Genomic DNA, 24,647 nt, shown 5'->3' with positions numbered 1-24,647 from the left:
AACAAAGACCTTGGAGGCGACTCCTGGTCCTTCTTGTCCTGCACCAGTGTGCTGAATGTTCTACGAATTTCATTTCTTTATAAGCCCTTCCTCCACCTAATAAAGATCTGAGCATATATACCCACTGACGTTTGTCTGTATTTTCAAAGGCTCCAACAGCAGTTTTACAGCCTTTTACCTGCTCCTGCGTCAGCAGCTAAGCTGCTAAGAGCAGCAGGTGTGTTTGACAACAGTGAGTTCACCTGTGTGCTGAGAGCTCTCAGGCATCCACAGCAGAGATGGGGCCCAGGGCTGCACCCTCCCTCCTGCAACGAGGAGGCTGTTCTGCTCTTCGTGTCTCCTGGGGTGGTGCTCTGAGTCCCTGTGAGCAGCTGGGATTGGTAAGGACAGAGCACAGCTGCAGCTCTGCCCTCTCTGGCTTTGCCCACGAGGTCCATGGGCTCCGCTGGGATGAAGGGCAGGGGTATGAGGGGCTCCTGAGGGAAGTATTCTATCCTAGACATACTCTTCAGATTATCCTGTCCCTGTGCAGCAGAGAAGGTGGGTAAATGTGAAGCACACAACAGGCAACGGGCTTTATTTTTTCAGCATCCACAAAGAAAAAAAGAGATCTTCTACCCTGAGAACCATTTTTCTTTTTCTGTTACCAGCTCTGGCCCCTGCGAGACCCAATAGTTACCCCGGCCTCCCCCAGCCTCTGAGCAGCACAAGAACTGCACTGGCATTCCTCTGCACTGGCTCAGGTTTTGACACTGGTTGAGCTCCAACAGCTGCTGCAAGCCCTTGGCAGCTGCTGCCCCACTGTCACCGCTTTGGGGATTGAATGTCAAGGAGGGCAAAAATGTTTCTGCAGGCTGGGGCCCATCAGCTTGTGCAAGACTGCACCAGCAGCTGAGCCCTCGCAGCAGCAGCACCTCATTTACCCGCTTCCCAACAGACTCCCCAGAGCTGCCTTCATTCTCTTGAGGTCTTGTTTAGAGACACCAGTGCTGCCCCACAGGTGTAACCCAGTTCTTGTGTGTCAAGTCCAGAAGCAGCTGGAGCTGGGGAAAGGCAACAGGGGAGAGATGGTGCCAGCCCCCAGCCGCCCTTGAGCCTCAGGTCCCACCCCTTCCCAGCTGCTCTGGGGTCCTGCCTGCAGGCAGAGCGTTGCCTTCAGCCACAGGCAGGCTCCTTTCTTTGTGAGAATCAACAAAATGTTTCTCCCTTCCTCTGTCACTTCCGCAGGACTTGCCTGCAGCAATTTCCTCTCAAAGCCCTGTTCCACCGATGACAGAGGCAAGGTTGCCCAGCACCACTTGGCCATCAAGGAAAGAAGGGAAAAAATCCCTTTTGCAGCTCCCCGGGCTTACCCAGTGCAGGGTGGGCTGGAGCCCTTGTCCCACCTTTGGTCTCACACTGCTGCTGGAGGAAGCAGCTGCTGGCAGTTCTGGGCAGCCCAGTGCTGTAGGGTCAAGCAGGAGACACAAGCAGGCTAGATCCCAGACAGCCCCATCCCTCCCGGGCCTTTCCATAGTATGGAGACTGCTTTGGGCGGGCAGTTCCAAAACGCCATCACCCTTCCTCCAGCTCAGCTGTGCAGCAGAAGCACTTGGGCCCCAGCCACATTTGACTCAGCAGTTGCTGTGCTGCCATCAATACCAAGTGCAGCCAGTGCAACTCCCAGACACTTGTCCCGCTAATTTTAGCTCGACTGCAGCAGCCAGGGCACCACAAACACCCTGCTCCCCTCCTGAGCCTGCAGGGAACAGCGCGGCACAGGCAGGGCTGGCACCCGGGAGGGCTGGCAGCCATGACCTCAATTTCTCTGCCAAAGCTGCTCCCCGGCCCAGCGGTCAAACTCCTCCCCCACCCTGTCCGAGCCTTCCAGGAGCACTGGGCTCCTGCCCTGCCAGGGCACCGACCACCAGCAGCTCTGGCCCGAGTCCTGCGTCCCTGCTCCAGCCACATGAATCCACGAACCACCTTCTCACTGGTCTCCCCGTTCCCGACTTAGGCAGACTAAATGTAACAGCAAATACCTGGCCTTTTGCCGAAGTCTTTCTCTAAATCAGTTTGTTCTTTAGTCCTAGATTGTGGCAGCTGTCAAACAGCAGCTTTATTTTGCAATACTTACAGATATTTGTGTATAAATATATCTATTGACACCAGAGCCGCAATGAACTCATGAACAGCTGTTATTCAAAGCTCTGAGTAACCCATGCAACCAGCTCAAACATGGAAGTAACAGCACAGAGATATTTTCATTTCACATTTTTATTAGTAGACAGATGTGCAGAAAAGACAAAATATAACTACTGAAGGAGAAGACAACACAAAAATGCATCAGTTAATTCTTTCTGGTAAATTATACTGAAGAAAAAAAGGAAAAGATCTGGGAGTTCAGCTAAGAAAACTACTAAGAAATCTACTGTACCCTGCTGGTTTCAGAATGGTTGAAAACTGCATTTGAAGGGACATGTAGTTGCAAATGTAAACGCTAATATTGACTGAAACAAGAGAAAAGGGGGTTAAGAAAAACCCAGAATACACAGAGCAGGTAAACATTTTTCTGCAATCTCTTAAATAGTTTCAAAAAAAATCCCCTCATACTTCAGTTGTATGTCAAAAAAAGGAAACCAGCAAGTCAACAAGCAATGACACTGCACAGGACAGTGGGGGAGAGAAATTAGTCTGGTTAATGTCGGAGCTCTCAAAAGAGGTTGCTTTTTTGTCATTAAAAAAGGGTAACAGAAGAGTCATAATAATGCATCTTACAACACCAAGCTTGGAAATACAAGTCACTGGAGAGTATACAGTGAAGACGGTCAAAAGTACAAGGGAAATGCTGAAAGATGCAGTATCCTCATTTCCAACCAAGTCATCAGCAAAGCCAGTGTTGCCACACTCTGCTCCCCCACCCCCGACAGCCGCCTGAAAGCTGCAGATTGGTGTCCCTGCCCTGGCATGGCCCCGAGTGCAGTCCTGCAGCCGGAGCATCGGGGCCCATTTGTCAACCCTGGCGCTGTCCTCGCAGGGCTGGTGTGAAGCTGGGGGTGCCCCCACACTGTCATCAGATGCAGGGGAGCCCCACTGCAGCCGGGGCTGAGTCAGTCCTTGCTGGAAAAAAGCTGACACCTTGGGACAGTGCAGCTGCCTTCCGAGGTAACATGCAAGCAGAAGGGCAGGCGGCCGAGGGATGCACCGCTGAGCAGGGCTGTCCCTGCAAACCCCAGCCAGGAAACATTTTGGAAACTGATCTGCCTCGCTCACTTCACGCCGAGCCCCGAGGGCCTTCCTCTCATTTCCTCTCCTCTCCTTTCCTTTCCTCTCCTCTCCTCTCCGTCCGTGCAGCGCACTCGGAGCTTTTGCTCAGTGTTGCCTGTTCCCACCGAAGCATCCCCGAGGGACCCCCAGCTGGTGTCGTACCATGGAATACTCCGGGATACACGGAGGGAAGGCGCAGGCTCTGGTGATGCCTCTGTACCTGTGGGGACCGAGGGTCTCGCCCGAGCAGAACCAGCATCTCCGATCTGCTCCCGGGGCTGCCAGGCCCAGCTGTGATCCAGGGATCATGCCAAAGGGAACTCGGGGCATGGCCCCAAGCCAAACACGAGCACGCTGCAAAGAGGGGAGGGTCGGGAGGGAGGAAGAGGGTTCTGAGACAGGAACATGCAGGATCCCCCTCCCCGCTACGGAGCACTCTAAGCTCTAACAAGGGCTCCCAAAAATACGCGGGAGGCTGAGCTCGGGGCACCAGCTGAAGCACCCTGCCGAAGAGCCTGTGAAAACCTGCTCTGCTGTGGGGCTGCACACAGCACTGTGCCCCAAGGAGCCGGGCAGCGAGAGCCCAGCACTGCCCACCCCTGCCCGCAGCACACACAGCCCGGACACCCCCGGGCACCAAAGTGAGCTCCAGGCAGGGCTGCAGCAGAGCCACACCGGCCCATAGGTGACCTACACAAGTGACAGAAGGCAGCTCCAGATGCACAGGGATGGGGCTGCAGGGAGCAAGGGCTGCCAGCCAGCACAGGGCAGGAGGCTGCTGGTCTGTCCAACTGCCAAAAATAATCCAGCACAAATGGCAGACCACTGGGCAGCAGGATGCACATCTGCTCTTCTCCCTCCAGAAAGGGGCAGCTGGCAGTAGATCTCAGCAGAACAGCTCGACTGAACTTTGCCAACCCTATTCTAGCCTGAAGAAAAAAAAAATAGCAACCCAGGGCTCAGTTGTAAAGATGTGAAGTGTTAAGTATTTATTTTAGGGTTCATATCACAAGCCTTTTCCAGAGACAAAGCTGATTATGCCCTCTGGGGCTCCAGGGGCCAGCTATTTCCTAACTTAGCAGGCTGAAAAGGAATACTGTACCTTTCAGTGACATCCCATCAAGCTCAACACACAGTAGCTTCACACTCTCCGCCCCACACCTTATAAAGGAAAAGCCACCACCACAAGGCTAAACGAATGTACACACGCTATTATTGTAAATGGAGCAGCTAAACCTTGGCAATTTGCTTTGTGGGGATTTTTTTTTTCTTCCCAGTAAATGCAGCACTTTGAGCTCCCAAAAACCCGACTTCCAATGGGTTTCTTCCAGCTTTAAATACATTAAACATCTTAATGCAAGACTGTATTTCATTCAAGAATCTAAACACGAGCAAACCTGTTTTGCTGTGAGCATTTCATAGAGAAGTGAAAAGGGGAGTTTCTTTTTTAAAAAGAAATTGTAATACAGTGATGAAAGGGTTAAAAATGCAAGAATTCAGACATTCTGTGGAGGGTCTCTAAGAGGTCCATAAAAAAGGAGCGAACAGATCCATACAACAGGAGACAGCAGGAGACAAAGTTTTGTGTTGGGTTTTTTTTTGTTTTTCTTTTTTTTTTTGACACCCCCCCACCCCCACTTTTTTGCTGGACTGCTGCTAGGTTACCGCTGCTCCCTTCTGGCCTGAGTCGGCAGGGCAGTACAGGGGCATAGAGGGAGCAGGTCACGACTCCTCGTTGCCAGAATCATCATCATCGTAACAGTCGGCATCCTCTTCCTCCTCGTCTTCATCATCAATGTCGTCATCGTACAAGTCGTCATAAAGCAAATCTGAACTGTTGTCATTGGAAGGCACTTTAGTTTTGATGCAGTACTCTGCCAGTGTAGTGGGGACCTTCACGCCATCCTTCTCTGCCTCAGCTTTGGTAGCCAAAACCTGTTTCCTGTGGGGAGAAGGACACAGCAGGAATGTGAGCAGGGCCTGTGCCAGTGGCTCAGCTCCCCCACCCTTCCCCCCAGGTCCTGCCCAGCCCTCCTGGCAGCTCAGGGGGAGAGGAGCTGAGGTTTGCAGGAAGCACCACGAGCAGCACTGGAAACAGATGTGGTTCCTGCAGCAGCAGGCTTGGAAGCACAACAAGGGTGTTTGCAGCACTCACACTCTCAGCAACACATGAAATCAGTTATTGCACAGGCTCTCCACTAGAGATCTGCCAGAGGCCAAAGCAAATTCCATTTGCTACCATAGGGATGGTCAGGGATTTCCTAGGATGATTTATTGACTCTGCTGCTAACAACTCTCCCACAGAATGCTCAAAACTGCAATTCTCACAAGCCTTTGGCAGCTTTCAACTCCCAGTGGAGGGTCAGAGCAGCTGGGACACATGGCAGCACCCCAGGACACAGCCTGGGGCACACAGAAGCCAAGTGTTTCTCATCACCCCAGGGCAGGCTGGCTGCTGCATCCCAGCAGGGAGCAGCAGATGGCAACCTGTACCCTCACCCACCCACTGTCCATCAGTCCGCCATTCCCCACGTGGAATGAGGGAGCTGGAGGATTCTCTGCACAGACTGAGCCCTGCTGGCCCCACCGAGGGCCACACCCTGCCTGTCCAGCTGGCAGAGACAATGCAGATGTGGCCTCGAGCCAGCAGTCCTGCTCCAGGCTAGGTTGTCCCTCCACAGCGGCCCTGGCCACACTCACATCATCCCCCTGCAGCTCCTGACTAGCCATGGACTTCTCCAAGGCCAGCACTGAGCAGTGCCTCCAGCTCATCCAACCCAGCTCTGCAAGCCCTTGACAAATCCTGCTGATGCTCCTTTGAATTGGAGGGACAAGATTATGATTCATGCATGCATTAAGCACAGAAATTAGTAGGATGCAGTCAGTTTGCATCACATCACAAGCAATGCAGGGCTTAAAGACAAGCAGGGACTGACTGGGATTTACTAGTAGCCAAGAGGTTTTGTAGAGCATCATGACAGATTAGTCTGAAACAAGAACAATGCAAAGACAAATCAGCCCAGTCCTCCTGCCCCAGAAGTTTGCACTGCTTCTGTGTGCTGAAAATTCTGGAGGGATCTGAAGCAAGGACTTTGAATAAGACACTGAAATTAATTTCCAAATTAAATTCTGCTGTGAGAAGCTGGTTTCAGCAAATTCTGGAAGCAGGCCGTTTGATAGGATTCAAAGCAGAAGGCTGGTTGCCCAGCATCACAAGTGGCAAAGCTTACCTTATGATTTCGGCGTACTCCTTGTCTTTTCCTTTACTGTCCCTCCATTTCCTGAACATGACTGATGCATCCACATTGGCTGGGGAGAATGTGTTGGGCTCATTAAGCAAAGAGATTACACTCAGTAAGATAGTCCTGAAAAAGGTAACCACAACAACAGAGTCAGAGCTAATGCATTTACGGATTCTGGATGTCCCCAACTTCCTTATGTGTTGCACCATAAACTTGTTTGAAGTCAAGTCTTAAGCCAAGGACAATGTTTCTTAAGTGAGAGCAGGTATTTATGAACATCAGACCCTGGACATTGATGTAGGGCAGGTGATACAACACAAACCTCATGTGACTACAGACCACTGTGTCTGTGCACATGCTTAGAACAGGGCAGCAGGCAAAGCTATGATCAGACTAGAATTCAGCTTGTCTGCACTATCCACAGATGGTGTGGGGCTGGAAATCTGCTCTGTGAGCTGTTCCTGGTGCCTTGCAGCCTCCAGAAGGAAGTCAGGCTGTTTGCCTGCCCTGCACAGGCAGAAGGACCCCTATGGCAAAGGCCAGTAGAAAAGGCTGCACTACTTCTCCTGTGCCCTGCCAGGTGATGGGGGGCTGAGGTCAGGGCAGGACTCTTCCTCAGCTCGTGCCCCACTCAGACTGCAGCAGCAGCTCTCGAGCACGGCAAGGGGAAGACAGTGTAGATGCTTTCAGTGACCAGGCAAGGTGCGAGGGCCCAGTGGGATTTAGTTGCTGGTACTCAGCAGAGCAATATGAGCCAGGCAGGCACATAACCCCTGTCAGGCAGGCAGCCTTCAGGGATTTCCAGACAGGTATCCTGCTCTGGTGGCATTTCCTAGCTACGAACACCATCCTCTTGCCCAGAGCCTTCTCCTGCAGTTCCTAGAGCGCTTTGCACTTGAGAGATGCAGGCTTTGCTGCTCATACCATGCCTTAGCCAGCACGAACACCCACACCCAGCCCCTGGCTGTAGCTGCTACCATGACAGCATCACCTATCCCAGTGGTCCTGCCAGCAAGCTTCCCTTTCAAGTGAAAGGGACAAACAAGAGATAGGTAATGCTCTGTTTCAAGAACTATTCCCTAATAGCCACTTGGCAGACCTTGATTAAAGGAGACTAGGAGCCACAGTCATGTTTGCACTGATTCAGAGGCATGTTCAGAGCACATCTACCAGAGCATATATCTGGGTACAATTCCAGGAAATGCTTGGTCATTTGGATACTGAGTATCCTGGAAGGTTTTGAAAATAAACACTTGTATCAGAACAGACTGTTCAGCACAGCTATCAAGAGACTCTTCTACAAATAATTTTCTAAATTATATAATTCTGTACGAAAAGAGAACAGCAGCTCTGGAAGAAACTGTCTCATTGGACTGGAATGATGGGCATAAGAGATTATTTTCTACTTCATCTCAAGAATTCATTTAAGAGCTTTTGATTCTCTACAAACAGGCCAGCATGTCAGCTCCAGCAACATGCAGCAGCTTTCACATAGAGCAAATGAAGTCTAGGGAAGGCAGAGGACAGGAATTAATGTCTGGATTTAGCATCTGCTCTATCACACTTCCATCAACAGTGAGAAGAAGCCAATTTTCCAGACACTACAGTCACTGCAAAGCTATTTAGACACACCAAAACAATTGTATTAGACGTGAAGTTCTCTGAGCTCCTCATTCCCATCCAGCACATTAGATCAGCTCCATCACTGCTGCTATCTTTAAGTGCTGGACAGCATCCTCCAACTCAAACCCAGCTGCCGTGAACAAGGTACAGTAACAGAAAGCCATCCCAGCATAAGGCATCTGACAGGACTAAAACCACTAAAGTAAGTTCAACCATGCGGGACTGAAAACCTCAGCACCCGGACACAAACTCCACGGGCTGGATTAAGCTGAGTCTCTGGGATATTGGCAGGGATCTGTCTCCCCTTCAGACAAGGTCACTGTAGCGTGGAAGAGCAGCCAGCAGAGGCTCAAGGAAACAGACCTGTTAAGGACCCTTTTTTCTCATGCATCAACATGAGAAAGCTCAGAGACAGACCAGTTTCATCTCAAAAAGACATGATGCAGATTGGCTCCCAACCAGTGCATCCTATTATGTTCCTTGTTGAAAAAGATTTTTTTTTTTAATTCCAGCTGCTACTCTAGCCTCTCAGTGCCACCTCTTGAGGGAGGTATAGATTGGTCCAAGTGCCTTTTTGCCCTCTGGTATGAAGTTAAAAGTTTTAGCCTAGGCTGCACTGACAGTCATGTTACTGCATCAAGCTGTTTGTGGAATCTGCCCAAATCTCAGGTAGCAAAAAAAGCCAAGAAAAAAGGGAATCCTCAAGAAACAAAGAAATAGGCAGACAGCATGTCACCTAGCTGCAGGAGACAGAGGTGTCCCAGTCCCCTGAATACTGTGCTGAGTCCTGGCCTGTGCAGTTCAAGGGTGGGGGACACACGGGAGATGTGGAGAAGGACAACTAAAACCATCAGAGAGCCTCAGCCCCGAGCCTTGTCACCACTCACTCAGCTCCACAGGACACAGGAAGCAGTATGTATTCTGTGTCAAACAGATCAGAGTTCCATTCCTTCACATCTTGCTGGGTTTTGCTGTATTTACTTATGCCTGCATCACCTACTTTGAAGTGATGGGAAAGGCCATACTGACTGTGTTTAAAAATATAAATGAGGCTGCTTGACAGCCTTAGAGGTGGAAGCACAGGTGAACTCTCACAGTTGAAGAATGAATTTTCCCCTTCAGACACATCAACCCCACTCATCTGTGGGCAACACTTGGCAGGATTTACAAAATTCAGTAGCTGAGAAGCAACTCCCTCTCATACCTTCAGCCCCTCTTCCTCCTGTCTGACACTCTGGAGTTTTCCCAAGCCAGATGGGACCCCAGCAGGATGTGCTTCTGCTGGCACTCAGCCCAACTGGTGATGGTGATAGTGGGCTAGATGTGAAGGACCAGTTTTACTTTCTTTCATTGATAAATTCATTTGCTGAGGAATGTTTTGTAACCCTTGTCACCCTTAAGTCCAAGATGTTTCAAGAGCATTAGCACAAACTGTGATTGTGGTGAGGGAGAGGAGAAATCAGAAAATAAGCACCATGAGAAGTTCCATGTCAGGCTCTAGGGTTGAATATAATGAAATACTCAAAATGTATGTATGATATATGAAATTAATGCCAAAACTGTTTCCTAACTGTGAGTTAAGGCTTGTCACTTAGTTGACTCTTTATTTGACAGTGTCTTGTAATGAGAAGGAAATTCAGCTGCTGTTTCAAAAACATGGACAGGTTAGGCCTCGAATGCCTCTGCTACTTAGTGATCCAGCTGCTGCCAACACCACTCAGCAGGACAGGAGACAGACAAACAATGGAAAGCAAACAAAAGGCAGAACTCTGCAAAGCTGCCTCTACTGGTCAGAATACTCAGAATCATCCTGTATTGGGTTTGCAGGGCCAAGCCTTGGTAGCCAGAGGACTACAAAGGTGGCTTCTGTGAGAAGCTGCCAGAAGCTTCCTCTATGTCTGGCAGAGCCTGGCAGCTCCAAGGACAGATGTGCCACTGGTCAAGGCTGGGCCAATTGAAAGGGTGGTAATGTCTCTGTGGTGACATAATAAGAAAAAAGTTTTATTAGTGTCCAGACAAGAGTGGAGTGAGAACACCTCAGAGGAACAACCCTGGAGACACTCAGGTCAGTGCAGAAAGAGGGGCAAGAGCTGCTCCAGATACTGGAGCAGAGATTCCCCTGCAGCCTATGGGGTCAAGACCGTGGTGAGGCAGCTGTGCCCCTGCAACACAGGGAAGGCACAGAATCTCTATCCACCTGCAGCTCCTGGGGAGCCCAGGCTGGAACAGGGGGATGCCTCAAAGGAGGCTGTCACCCTGTGGAAGACCCATGGAGAGAGCAGCTCTCACTGGAGCAACCTGCCCTTGAAGGACTGCACCCTGTGGAAGTGTGACCCACACTGCAGCAGCTGGGGGAAGACTACTGCCCCAGGGGTGGACTCATGTTGGCAGAGTTCATGCAGAACTGGCCTGCTGTGGGAGGGACCCCATAGTGAGCAGGGGAATATTCCTCATCCTTAGCAGCAGGAGAAACAATGCATGATGAACTGATTGTAACCCCCATTCCCCTGCCTCCATACACTGCAGGGGTAAGAGGTAGGAGAGAGAGGTGGGAGAGAAGGTGTTTTTAAGGTCTTATCCTGCTCTGATTTTGTTACCAATAAATTTAGTTAATAGCTCTAATTCTAGCCTATTTTTTCCATGGTGTTCAGGAAGTGATCTCTCCTGGTCTTATCTGCTGCAGAAGAAGATCAGAACAATGAACAGGTAGGCAAGGCTGCAAAGATGGGAACAGCTCAGGCAGACTAAGGCTGGGAGCAAAAGGGTGAGCTATTCTAGCCCCAGGCCACTTCGACATCTAGGAAGGGGTGCAATACGCAGATGGGCTCATGATTGAGGGTGGACCTCACACAGAGCCATCCCACAGGTTATCCACAAATGTGAAACATGTACTGCCAGAGCCACACAAGTGAAATATCCCTGGAATAGAGGGTGGTGGCTGGGTTTCCCATATGGTGAAGCCTGGCAAATAGATTACATTGGGCCATTGCCACGAACATGCCAAGGCAAGAGCTACATACTCACTATCACAGAGGCAATAACTAGCTGGAAACATACCCAGTGAGCCATGCCACTGCTTGGAACATGATCTCGGGACTTCAGAGACACTTTGTGGTGACATGATACCCCGGAGAAAACTGAAACAGGCAACTGGACTAATTTTCAAAATAACCTCATGAACTCTTAGGCAAAGAAATATTTAGCAAATATATCACATCCTTACCACCCACAAGCCTCTGGAGAGACTGAGAAATGCTGAACACTGTTAAAAGCTTTGGGTAATGGGACATGGAAGCACTGGGATGCACATTTCACAAAAGCCTCTCGGCTGGTCAATGATAACTGCATTGCTCCTGCCCAAACTAAGCCCACAGATCGTGGGAGGAGATAAGGTCCCTCCACTGTACACAGGAAAGTGGCTGGGAAAGTCAGTGTGGATTTCTCCTCCCATGGAAAAGGCAAACCCATTCGTGGGTTTGTCTTTACCCAAGGACCTGGTGTACTTGATGGGTAATGTGGAAGGATGGGGAGACCCAGTGTGTAGCTCAAGGAGATTTAACCTTGGGGGAAAAGCAATCTGTGTGAGTTTTTTGTTGTAGGAAGTAAAGGAGCAAGAACAACAGGACCTGACAAAGAATGAATTTTGTGAGGAGCAAGGCAAATGTTATGATGATGCAAGTCAGGTTGGTGCCCAATGATCAAGTGTGGGCGTGGTGCCTCTCCTGTCCTGACCATCCATCCTGATGGAATAGAGCACAAGTTATGGATCTGGAGGAGGGGAAGAAGCCATGAAACAGGAGAATAGTATCTATCTGTGAAAGGACAGGTTAATGAAAACGTATATTTGGTGTAGAGATGGTTTGAGGATGTAGTTTGGGTTGTATATGTGGGTAAGAAGGGATTCCAGTACTGAGGAACAAATACAGAGGAACAATTGGAAGATACATATATACTATGTGGGACCCAAACATGACAAACAAATGGTACAGAATAAAGAGCAGAGATTGCATTGAGTCTGGCTGAGCTATAGCTCATTTTCCCTTAGCAGCGCTCAGTGCTTTCCATTCATAGTTAGAAAGGTGTTGATAACACACAAGTGTTTTGGCTTCTGCTGAGCAGTGCTGGCCACAGCATCAGCACTGTTTCTAACATGCTCCACTCCCCACTCAAGGGGCTGAGAGGTGGCAAGGTCCTAGGATGGGACACAACCAGGCCAGCTGGTCCAAATAACCAAAGAGATACTCCATACCATATAACACCAACTCAGATATGAAAGCTAAGTGAGAGAAGGAATGTTTGCCTTCTGGAGCAACCACTACGCATGCTGAAGCCCTGCTTCCTGGGAAAGTGGCTGAACATTGCTCACCACTGATAAGTAGAGATTCTTTTTTTTCCCCTTTGCTTATGTACACAAAAGCTTTTGCTATTGCTTTAGTAAACTGCCTTATCTCAACCTGCAAGTTGTTTTTAGTGTTATTTTTTTCTCCCCTGTCCTGCTGGGAAGGAGAGTAATAGAGCAGTTGGTGGGCACCTAGAACCCATTACACATACTTTTCCACTAGCGGTACTTTGAAGAAGATAACAGTGACTAAGAAAGGCTTCAACATTTGAGATAATTTGCTTTCAGGGTATAAAATCCTGTGAACAGGACAGAAGACTCTGCACTGTCAGCCCAGCATTAAGACACAGCAGCCCAGTATGTTCAGATGGAACTTGTAAGTCTGGTCCCACTTGATTCAAGCCCTAAAACTCACAAAATGTTAAATTCCCTTCCAAACCTTTCCCAACATAGGACTTAGGTCTTTTAGAGATGACAGGCCTTTGAGGTCACCCCCGCACAACATATCCACAGTTACCTGACGTTTTGGGTAGGGTTCCACCTCTCTGATGGCAGCTCTCCACTTTGTGGGTCATCTACAGGTGGGTGAAGAATTGAAATACATACATCTCCATTCTGCAAGACAGAAAAAAACACTGAGAATAGCTTGACCGGAGACTGAGGGCTGATGACTCAAATCCACCACTCTGGCTGTCTTCTGAGCAGTTTAACCTTGTTGATATGAACACCCAAGTGCCAGAAAAAACCAACAAGGGCTGGAAATGGTTTTGAATTCTTCCTGGATCTATTTTAGCCCCAAAGGTTAGCCTGCAAACTGGCAAAAATACCCAATATCAAATCAAGAGGTTTAAAGAATGTACTGAGGTAAGCAAAAATAGTAACAATGTAGCATAAAATTAAATTGGTCTCCAGAGAGCAAGTACTACTGCCACAGTAACATAAAGCTTTAAGACCCAAAGTAGGGTTAAAGAAAACTTGGTTTCCCACTGGTAGCTTAAGCCAGCTACAGGAAAAATTTTAGAATTGGAGGGTTTAATCGCCATCTACTAGCTCAGGTATGAAAACATTACATCTCCAGGATACAAGGATGTTGAACAGATGGTGTAGGGCAGGCTTACACAGCTCCCCTAGGACACAGCTGTTCAATATACCAGATGAAAAAGTAGGAGATGCTCTCTGCAGGCTTATGCTCTCTGCAGGTTTCACCAAAAATCCTTTCCAGCAGGCAAGAGGAAGAATATTCTGGCAGCATATGGAAGCCACACAGCCACATAATCCTCAATATGTTTCTACTCACCAATGTTATGGCCTGAATATAGATTTAAAGCTTCATAATACCTATTTAAGAAAGCTGTCAACCCAATTCTCCATCAGCAACAGACCTCTGACACAATTGCTTTGTAGGAGTGCTGGAGCAATATCCACTCCAGCTGATATCCTCCACCGAGGCAGACTCCAGGGACTTATGTGGTACCAGTGCCTTACTGCAGGATGGGGTGAAGGTGCAGGGGAGGCCTGAGGCCAGCCAGCAGATATTGGTTTCTCCAGGCCCCATGGGCTTTGCTCTCCCTTGCAGCCAGCTGTGGGGTGAATCATCAGTTCCTAGAGGCAGCACCACACCTTCAGCAGGCACAGCCCCAGCTGAGGGGCAGCGCTCATGCTGTCCCTTGTTACCCCAGTCCCGGGCACAGGCTGATGACAGGATCAGCTCTGTTCAGGACTCCAGGCTGGCAGCTTCCCACGCACCTGGTCTCACGTCCTTCCAACACTGCTTGAGTACAAAGCAGGGCTGCTCACAGCAACAGCATCTGTGCCTTTGAGCCCAAGCCAGTGATCACAGCTACAGATAGCAGCAGCTCACCTGGGGGTATATCCAGATTATCACCTGGGCATATCCAGATTTCAGTGGTGCACTGAAATTTCCCGCCAGGTGTGCTAATCTAGCAGGCCCTTGTCACTTTGAAGCAGGTTTTAGTCAAGAACACAGCAAGGCAGCACCTGGAGCTGCTGAATTCCAAAGCACATACTTATGTTGCTGAACAGTTTGCTTTAATAAAGGCAGTTTCCCTTTCAGGACCCCAACAGGCTTGTGAAATCTTGGATTTTTTTTAGTATCATTCCAAGGTGAAGTTAACTATACTAATATTAGATTATGCTCAGTCTACTCTGCTTTTACTAATAATTTCCATTAGGTTTTCCTTTAACCTTTTCCTGGGAGAATGTAATGCTAGTGGCCCTGTGGAAGTATCTTAGCACTTGGGAAAAGTTCCTGAAGCAATCAGGCCAGCAGCATGTGGACAAGCTGATATTTGGCAAAATGAAGACAGATGGAAGCAATGATGCAAGAAGTCTTTGTCTTGCCATGACAGTGCTACATGTTTGGAAACTGCACTGCATTAAGAGTCTGAAAGGACAAAGGTATAACAGGACCTGATGAGGCCAGCACAATGTTCTATGAATCAGGACAGTCAGGGGCCAAGCCTTTCCCTACACACCTTTTTGAAAGGCAAACAAGGAGAATGGGGTATTCATCTGCCATTGAGAAATATCCTACACTTCTATCAGGACTGAGAACTGTTATGTCATAAAAACACAGAGCTAGTGAATGCATTTTTACCAAAGTTCAATTAGATCACCCAAGTAAAATGGAGATAGGAAAAACACACATTGCTCAAGTCTCATTGCTCAAAACTGGAATGTCAGTCCCTCCAGCTGGTCCTACCAGCAGACTCTGTAAACTGCTACTTTCTTTCATCTTCCTTACACTAAGAAGGTTTTTTGGTCCCTCAAACCTCAAACACTTTGCTGAGATAGTTTCAGTTTCATTTGGAGTTATCCCAGTGCCTCATCTTCATTGCTTAAATGTTGTTTCCAAAACAGCCTGCAAGCTGCTTCAGATTCCCTCAGCTACAACAAGTACTGCTCTGAACACAAAGTACAAAGGTGAGAGTTCGAGTATTTGAAGAGCAAACCCAAAATATACCCATCAAGTTTTGGGTTGGCTCTTCCTGCTGCCTTCAGTTGTTTCTAGTAAATTTTTCATCTTTCTCACCAGGACTGGGAGAGGTCCTTTCCACGGCTTGTTTTTGTGCATTTTGTTTTGGTAACCACTTGCCACTCACCTCCTGCATGAGGATTTCCAGATTCAGAATCAATACCCACAGTGTGGGTCTGCGATTATCTGAAGATTTCAAAGTTGTCTTTATTTATAGATCAAAATTCCATGTAACTGAAATAGAACCTTAAAGAGAAACATCATCCTTGGCTACAGGAAAGCTCTTGTGCCAAGTATCAAACTCATATCAGAAAACTGTCAGATAATCGATTTGAGGATGTCCTCAGGCTTAGGGCAATCCCCTGGATCAGTCAATAATTAGAGCTGGTTATTAATCTGTTCTGCACTGAAGAGTGGCAAGGTTTCTAGCCATGTATTACTAAGCCTTCAGTGCAGTTCTCACCATGACATTTGAGGCACACCCATTCCAAGCTGGGCATTCAGCAGCAAGAACTTATCAGAAAGGGCTTTCCAAGCCCAAGCCATCAACCAAAGCCTTCATTTATTCACAGGATGGAAAAGAATTGACATTGCTGCTTTCAGGTGGGTTCAAAGGAAGCCTGCCAAACCTCTCATAAGAAAAACTGTGATAAAGTGAGAGACCTGCACCAACAGAATATTCTGAAATCCTTCAGCTCCCAAAACTATAGAACCAGTGCCCCTTAGGTGGCTGACATTCTTCAAGGATACCCAAAAGTTCAGCTAGGATTTGGCTGACCTCCACTAAAAGCTAAGTTTTGAATTGAAACAGGTCTTCAGACTTCTATGGAACTGGATGATATTGAACCAATTGCCTTCTACATAGAATCACTCCTCTTCTGGACCTGCTGTGTAGTTTTATTGTGATCCAACTGCAGACAGACCAGAGCCTTGACTTCCCTCTGAAAGTAATCCATACATGTACTGGGTTTAAAGAAGCAGAAAGTTTTCTCACACACTCCAGAAAAATTTATTAAAAAGCATCTTACCTCATAAATGTTGGGGTGCCACATTTTGGTCAGGAATCTGAAGGTAGGTGGTGAATATGGATAGTCAATAGGAAATTTAATGTGAGCCTGAAAAAAAGCAGAATATTTTAGCTACAAAACAGAACAAACAAGACCAACAAACAACAACTACAGTGAAAAGATTGGGACAAAATTCATTAAAGCTACTAAATTGCTCATTTTATAAATCAGTGCCCAAGTTGCCCCACAGTATAACTCTGTGCAATTTCTTAGGAACAAAACGGTAACTGAACAAGAAAAAACAAAACACCTGGGCTAGTAATGCTCAGTAAACAAGCCAAAATGTATTTACCACGTCCTAACTCAAGAAGCACTATTAAACAGCTGTTAAACAGGGAAAAATATACTGGAAAAGTTTGAACTCGAGAGAGCACTGCTGTCTTTTTGAGTTCAAAAGAAAACTAAAAAATTGTTTACTAAGCTGAATAGACCTGTTTTATATTTGCCTGTACAAATATTTTAAAACACTCTTCCCATGATGAAAAAAAAAAGTTACATAACTTGCTCTAGCTATTTTGCCGTTCTTTGAAAGTTAAGCTGGTCCATCAACCTGCATTTCTAATGCCCCATGACTTGCTACCACAGACATTTTTGAAGTCTTAGTATCATCTGTGTCTGGTTAATAAATCAGTGGATCTTGAGAAATATTGATGGGCAATGACAGCAAACATCTTGCAGTGGTCAACAACAATCTGTGGGGCACAACTCTGAGTCAACTCAGCCATGGGAAGGCTACAGAGATCCTAGCACTGGAAATTAACTTCTCTGCACTGTCCTGCTGTTCACAGCAGTCTGAATATGGACCAATCAAGTGCCCAAAATACTTCTCTCTGGAAGGTGGACTTGCATGGTGCTTGCTACACTGTGGAGCACAAAACCTTTCCTTGGAACTGCTCAACTCACCAAAAAGTTCTACTGCCAGCCCAGCAAGGGATCTCCAGAGAAGCATCTTCTGGTCCCTCAAACACAGCCAGGCTCATTTGCAACTGAGAACGCAAGAAGAGATCCCAAAAGCAAGATTCATATTTATCCTGGTTTGAGACAAATTTATGAGGAAACCTAGCCACCCTAGGACAACATAGTAAGCGCAGAATTTCAGGTCACTTTCTTTCACTTAAGTACCTAACCATGCCACTTGTTGAACAAAAGAAACTCTGCTAAGTTTTATTCCACAGCACACAGAAGCAGACAGCCAAACAAATGGATTACAGAACTGTTAGGTACCTGGCTACAGTTTTATTTATCAGCACACACCTTTGCCTTATAACCCAAATTTTACGGGGTCAGAGTGCCAGGTAGTGAAGAAAAGGTTTTCTATTCACCTTTATGAAAGAAATTCAGCAGCTCACACGGCCTTACGGTCTGCAGATGCCTACTAATGACTGTAAGTGGGCATGTTACAGCAGCACTGAGTCCTCACCCCGCAATGATTTGTTACAGCACACTCAAAGCCAAGAGATTTATGATGCACTTAAACAATCCCACAGTTTAACACCAGTTGCACAAATGGCATTGCTCCAAGAGCAGTGAGTGAATGGCTTTTGTCACCACACACTGCTGAAGTAAGGACATGTCTGTGTCCACAGCATGCCGCCCTGCACTGAGAGCAGAGCAGAGATCCACCCAGGGCAGGGCACGTTCACTACAACTCAAGTGCTTGCATCATATAGCTGTAGACTCTTCCAGACACTGGGGTTTTCCCAAGAAAACCCATTCCTGTGCTTACATGCAGTTTTGTGAGATCTAAGACATAAAACAGCAAAAGGACCAAGATTAAAAATGCAAGAGACAACAAATCTCAGGGTTGAGCTACCTTACATCTTAGCAAAATCTGTTTTCTATGCATCTACAGCTCCCAAGTGACCAAAACAAAAAGCACTGCACCAGCAGACTACCAGCACTGCTATGCTTATAACCCATACAGATACTCAAGGAGTGCAGGTCTCATTCCTCCCAGTAAAACCCCTCTGCTTTCAAATTGTCTGCTCCTGATGGGTTTGTATCAAGACCACTCCAGAAGCTGAGCCTGAGGCACCAGTATGTCCCTGCATGCAATGCAGACTCATGCAGAAGCTGTAGATCCTGAAAGACGGCTCCAAATTTCTAAATCCTCTTTGACACAGTTCTTTATTAGAAAAGGACTACCTGCCTGCAATAACTATCGCTATAGAATGCAGTGTTGTGGCACATGAAGGATTCTCTTGAGCTCTAGGAACAGAAAATGCAAGTCAAGAAGTAAGAGAAATCTTTCCTTCTCACATGCAGGCCGCTAAGAACCTAGCTTACTTGTAATCTGTCACATATTTAGAGAAAGCAGTCACATTACATGGTGATCAGCTATTTCTAACTAGTATGTAGCTCTTTAGCACATTCAGATTCTGTACTGGAACATAAAGCAAGTGAGGCTTCTCTAAAAACCTGATTTTCAGAGTCAAAAGCCCCTAAAACAGAAAACCAAATTACAGGCAGGGATTTTTCCCAAACAAAAAGTGCACCACTGTCAGGTCCCCATGGTGAGATCATCCAGAATTTGAAAGTGAAACCAAATACTTTTTCAGGCCATTACAAACAGGTCTGAAAAAATTACCTCATCTCTTCTGCAAGAGAAACCATGGAAAGTTATGCAAGCCTACTCTGCTCTCACTGAATGCTATTTGAGTTTCTGTGTGGGTTAAGCAAGCCAAGAATTTCCAAGACAAGCTGCAAGACTTCTTGCAAAGATGCAGCAGCAGCAGCCACAATTACAGGTCACCTTTTTCCCTGCTGAAAGCCTGATTCTAAACATGTTAAAAAAACAAAAAAAAAAACCAACAACAAAATATCCCAAACCAAATTAAGCAATAAACCTAATTTAAAAGAGTTCACAGAACACTTTTTCCCTACAGTTACACCGATACAAGGCCAAAAAAAAAAATCTGTTAAACTCATCCAGGCTGCTAGGTACTAGAGAGTAGCAGAGATTCAGGGAGCTTGTTGTTAGCTCAATTACAGCCACACAAACTAATTTAGGAGGACATGCAGCTCAGTTTTCCCCTGCAAGTTCCAAACAGTTACTGCATTCACCATGTGCCTGACTCCTCAAACTGAGCTTAAAACAGAACAGAAATAATCCTATTTTGGTGCTGATTTTAGCCAGTTGCATGCCATGGCTCCTTGACATGACTGAACATACTCAACAGCCAGGAAAGTGAAGACCAGTCACCAATCAATCCATTTCACCCTTCCCCAGTTTGTAAACAGTCATGCTTATAGTCCCTAGAAAAAGAAACTTTTCTAAATAGTCCAGCCTGGCAGAAGATACAGCCCTTTACAGATATTTACAACTGCCACAAGAACTTCCAGATTACACCATAGCATATATTTTAAGAATATTGCAACCAGCATAGTCACTTTGTTTCTTATTTTACTGCTCCCCTGCATTTTCAACAGAGACTGTACTTCAGGTTTGTTAATTTTTTTTAAGTTGGATAAGACAGAGGCACAGGTTCTGCTATGTATGCCAGAAAAATACAGTCTCACTAGATCTTGTGTGACTGAAAATGTAAGCTTAATATTTCCCCTAGCCACAGAATTATTCATTGATTCAGTCACTTGGAATAACTATTACAGCAACTTTGTTTCTTGAGATCTTGCCACACACTTGACTCAACACTTACTGTTACTCGGGTCACAACTACTCAAGCACTGCAGGCTTTGGGCAGAGAGGCTGGAAAGCTGCCTGTCAGGAAAGGACCATGGGGAGGTGGCTCACAGTGGCTGAACATGAGCCAGTATGTGCCCAGGTGGCCAAGAGGATCCTGGTCTGGATCAGCAATAGCATGGCCAGTGGGACTAACACAGGTAGGACTCCCTCCTAGCTTCAGTCCTTGCTCCAGCCTAGTTGTCAGTGACACTTCAGGAGTCTGACACAGATTTTTTACATCTATCTCAAGCTGGCAGAACTGAGATCTCTGATTTTTAGGCAGAAAGGGAAGGAAAGTTGAATTCATTCTACCCGACTGGTGCAGACAGGCCTTGGGGGAAGTGTACACATTTCCTGGAAAGCCACCAGGATCATAACTGATCTGATTTGAGGATAATGAGGAATACCAGCAGCTTTTTTATAGTGGCTAGCATAAATTGCAGCTGCCTGGTGTTCCTGGAAGTGCCATTTAGAGATTATTTTTATTTCAAAACATCGCAAGCTTAATGCCAGCCCTTCTAAAACTCTGCATTAGTGAGAGCAAGGACCTTTAGCAAATTGTATTTAAGATCAGATACAAAGGAAGTGGTTTGAGATTTTAAACTGTTTTGCTGTTATTTGTCATTATCTGCTACAGCCAGCCCACAGATAAGCTCCTATTGACTCTGTGTTGGTACCACCAAGGTCTCTTACAATCACCCACCTGTCCTGGCAGACTTGCAGACAGCACAAGGACTCCTCACTTTCCTTCTTAAGGGGCAGAACCAGACTCCCCACTGTGCTCCTGTTGACTGCTCCACATACTGAACATGCAAGAAAGGTGAGAACAGGAACTACAGGCCACTACCAGGCTAAGTGTTTGTATCTAATCCCACAAAATGTCCTTTCCTGCTTCTGGTGCATCACACATTTATACTAGTTATTTAATGGAATCTCCTCTTCCACACTAAACCTGGATTAGTGCATGCACTATGTGCTGGAAAGCACGTTCAATAGAGGTCAGCTGTCAGTACTAGCAGCCAGCTTCTCACAGCAGTGAGGTTTAAAGCACCTGAGTATCATCCAGCTCATAACATGTGAAACAGCATTATAGCCAGTCCCTCTACAGTGTCAGCTATCTGGTGAGGCAAAAATGAATATAGAGCCACCACAGCTCCATTTATGACTTATGGCCTAAGTAATTTCTTGTGGCAGACTGGGTGCTAGCCTGGTACTTTAAACCCAGACACTGCTTCATTTCCCAGCAGCGTTGTATCAGTGTTTATAGACATCTGCTGCACTTTCAGAGAGCACATCTCTGATCCAAGATGAGTGACCAGGTCACTGAAGTCTAGTGAGTTCTGAAAACTCCCTTGGTGCTGCAGTGGCCATATGAACAGTAACAGCAGAAAATCCCTTATATCCCATATTACCTGCACTGTTTCATAAGGAATTTAAATCACAAAGATCTGAATGTGAAGAATGAATTAGATCTCACGAGAAGGACATGAAGCATCTAAACAAAAAAGAAAATAGAGCCAAAATTCAGCAGAGCAATGATGAGTCAAGAAGTAAGGCTAGCTTACAAAATCAGAGACTGGTTTGACAGGCACCAGCCCATTCTTTTTTCACACTAAATCATATCTTGAATACATTTCCTAATTTAGTTATCTGGGGCACTACTAAATCTGTTGTTTTCAATGGAAGACTTCCTCTGGTACAAACTAGATTTTCTTTTACCAGAACTCCTTTTAAAAGTAAGATGTTATTAAATATTTATCTGTAATATATTATCCGCAATGTTCATAAAGCTGAGACTGTTGGCAAGTCATCCAACCCAGACCAAAGCAGGTAAAGAGGCAGATTACAAGAGCACCCACACTTACACTCAGCTAACAACTGCCAGGTCCATTTCCATTTCTTTGATTGCCAGTTTGACTTTTCATGATGCTACAGAAAATGCTATGATTTCAACATATGCAGAAGATGCAGCATTCAGCAAGAGATACAGAGTTGGAAACAGTGGCATTCTGAAACAACAAAGTATTTATTCTACAACCCACCCATTTTCACACAGCTTTTGCTCGTGTCTGCTATCTCATCACAGAAAAGTCATTACCAAGAGCTATGTAAGACACACCACCAAACAGAATTACTTGATCATCTTTCACAGGGCAAGCTGCTGGTTCAACAGCTTCACTGAGATTTGACACAGGGGCCAAACAATAAACCAATTTCGGATTCCCATAAGAGAAAGTTGATATCATATTGAGGTTTGTGTATTTTCCCAGGAATTCCCATGCCGAAATATTGAGAGATTCCATCCTCAATTTAACCCTCACTCCAGGATGAGGCCTTATTTTAGGAAACAAAAAGATTAAGATGGAATATATTAGGGACTGTGACAGGCCAGATATTAGGAGATTTCTGTCATGGTTGAAGGCTTCATGTAGAGATTGTGCTCTTCGATCTGATGCCTTCATGTTGCCCACAGACTGTACACAGGCGTGAGATAAGGGTCACTGTGTGTGTACTGTGCAGAGAAGCTACTCCGTGTGACTATTTTCCAGGCAGAAACAGATGACTCAATTCTTACTTATATAACAAACACACCAACTTGCCCATTTAGATAAAATAGGAAGAATAATTCCAAATGTGTGAAACTTAAGCTTCCCTGTGCACCCTGATATTTGCTGAAGGAGCCAGAGATGCTTGGGGAAGCCATATCTAAAGTTTATACCAAATCATGTATCTCCTCTTAGGTCTTTGCATCAGACTAGAAGCTGGGACTTGAAATACCCTACTGCATGTATAACTAAGCAGGCTGGTACTTGAACTGGTAAAGCACTTACATGAGCATAGCTATTCTAGAAACAGCTTCTGTCCACAGATAATGCAATTTTCCATCTCTTTCCATTTTAAAAAAACATAGTTTTGCTGGAGCAGCGGTAGGAATATTTGAGACTGCTTATTCAAACTATCATGGTAGATTACTGGCATCTCTGGCATCATGTCTGGAAGCCTTCCAATTACATTTGTAGAGGGTTGTCATTCTGAGCACCTCTCTCTACTTGCCAGGCTTCAGAGTCCAAAAGACTGTCTGTTTTAGTAAAAGCGGAATTAGCCCATGGCATCTTCAATATTTTGTTCAATCTCACATTTTGGAATTTAACTTTACTGGGTGAGTAATTAATATTTTCTTGAAGCACATTTACACAAGTACAGACTGTGAGACAGCATGATATACTTTAGACTTATCCTGGTAATTTATCAGTGGGATTGATTGACAGTGGGATTAAGGGCATGCTCAGTAAATTCAGTGATGACACTGAGCTCTGTATCACAGTCAGATGCTGGAGGGAAGGGATGCCATCCAAAGTGACCTGGACAGGCTGGAGAGGTGGCACTCATGAGGTGCAAACCTCATCAGGCTCAATAGTGCAAAGTGTGAGGTCCTTCATCTGGATTACAGCCCACAGAAGTGGGTGACTGAAAGCAGCCTGGCAGAGGACTGGGGGTGATGGTTGATGAGTAACTCGATGTGAGGCAACAGTGAGCACTCACAGCTCAGAAAGCCAAATGTATCCCAGGATAAATCCAAAGAAGTGTGGCCAACAGGTCATTCTCCCCTCTGTTCTTTGTGACATCCCACCTGGATTACTATGAGAGCTTTATACCTTTTCCATTTCTCACAACATGCCACTTGGATTACTGCATACAGTTCTGGTGACCGCAGCATAGAGAAGGAGATGGAAGCACCTCTCCTACAAGGACAGACTGAGAAAGCTGGGGCTGCTCAAAACATGGCTAAGAGAAGGCTGTGTGGAAATCCCATGGGAACCCTCCAGTATCTGAAGGGGCCTATACAGAAGCTGGAGACGGACTCATTATCAGGAACTGTAGATGGGGAAAAGAGTAATGGGCACAAATTGGACGAGGGGAAATTGAGATTGGATTATTTACTGTGAGGGTTGTGAGACACTGGAACAAGGTTGCCCAGAGGTGCTGTAGATGCCCCATCCCTGCAAGTGTTCAAGACCAGGCTAGATAAGGTTTTGAGCAGCCTGGTCTAGTGAGAGGTGTCCCTGTCCATAGCAGGGGGTTTGGGACTGGATGATCTTTAAGGTCCCTCCCAAACTCTTAAAGTTCCGTGATTAATCGGCACCAAAACACATTCCAATTTTCAATAACACTGGATAGAGTGTCTGTGAACTAGCCTGTTCATTCTGACATTTGCATCTTTACCGAAACACAGCAGATTGTTCTGTTTCTCTGTGAAGCCATACCATTTGTATCTGCTGAGCAAAGAGATGACCAAAGTAGCTCAATGTGAGAACGCTCAATGTGAGAACATCCTTTCCTTCAGCCTGTTTTTACTATTTTTAGCCAATTCTTTAAACAAGTACCATTCATGAGTCAGTGAATGACTAATTGCCTTGATTCTCTTCCTATGCAAGCCAGGTTGGATGCAAGA

At 46.3% G+C, this 24,647-nt stretch overlaps 1 protein-coding gene across 1 annotated transcript in view; it reads right to left on the bottom strand.

Moving 5' to 3' along the window:
• Positions 1–2,237: 2,237 nt before the first annotated feature.
• The window catches only part of UBE2R2 (ubiquitin conjugating enzyme E2 R2), a 54,776-nt gene continuing 32,366 nt past the window's right edge, over positions 2,238–24,647 (bottom strand). The window contains exons 2-5 of the mRNA XM_033086016.1: positions 16,474–16,560; positions 12,968–13,065; positions 6,477–6,611; positions 2,238–5,188 (exon numbers count right to left, since the gene is read on the bottom strand). Of these exons, the coding sequence (XP_032941907.1) occupies positions 4,969–5,188; positions 6,477–6,611; positions 12,968–13,065; positions 16,474–16,560 (540 nt within the window). The 3' untranslated portion in view covers positions 2,238–4,968. The remainder of the gene's footprint in view (positions 5,189–6,476; positions 6,612–12,967; positions 13,066–16,473; positions 16,561–24,647) is intronic.

Source organism: Catharus ustulatus, chromosome Z (assembly GCF_009819885.2).
Source record: "Catharus ustulatus isolate bCatUst1 chromosome Z, bCatUst1.pri.v2, whole genome shotgun sequence".
NCBI lineage: Eukaryota > Metazoa > Chordata > Aves > Passeriformes > Turdidae > Catharus > Catharus ustulatus.
This window is presented reverse-complemented; position numbering and strand designations above follow the sequence as displayed.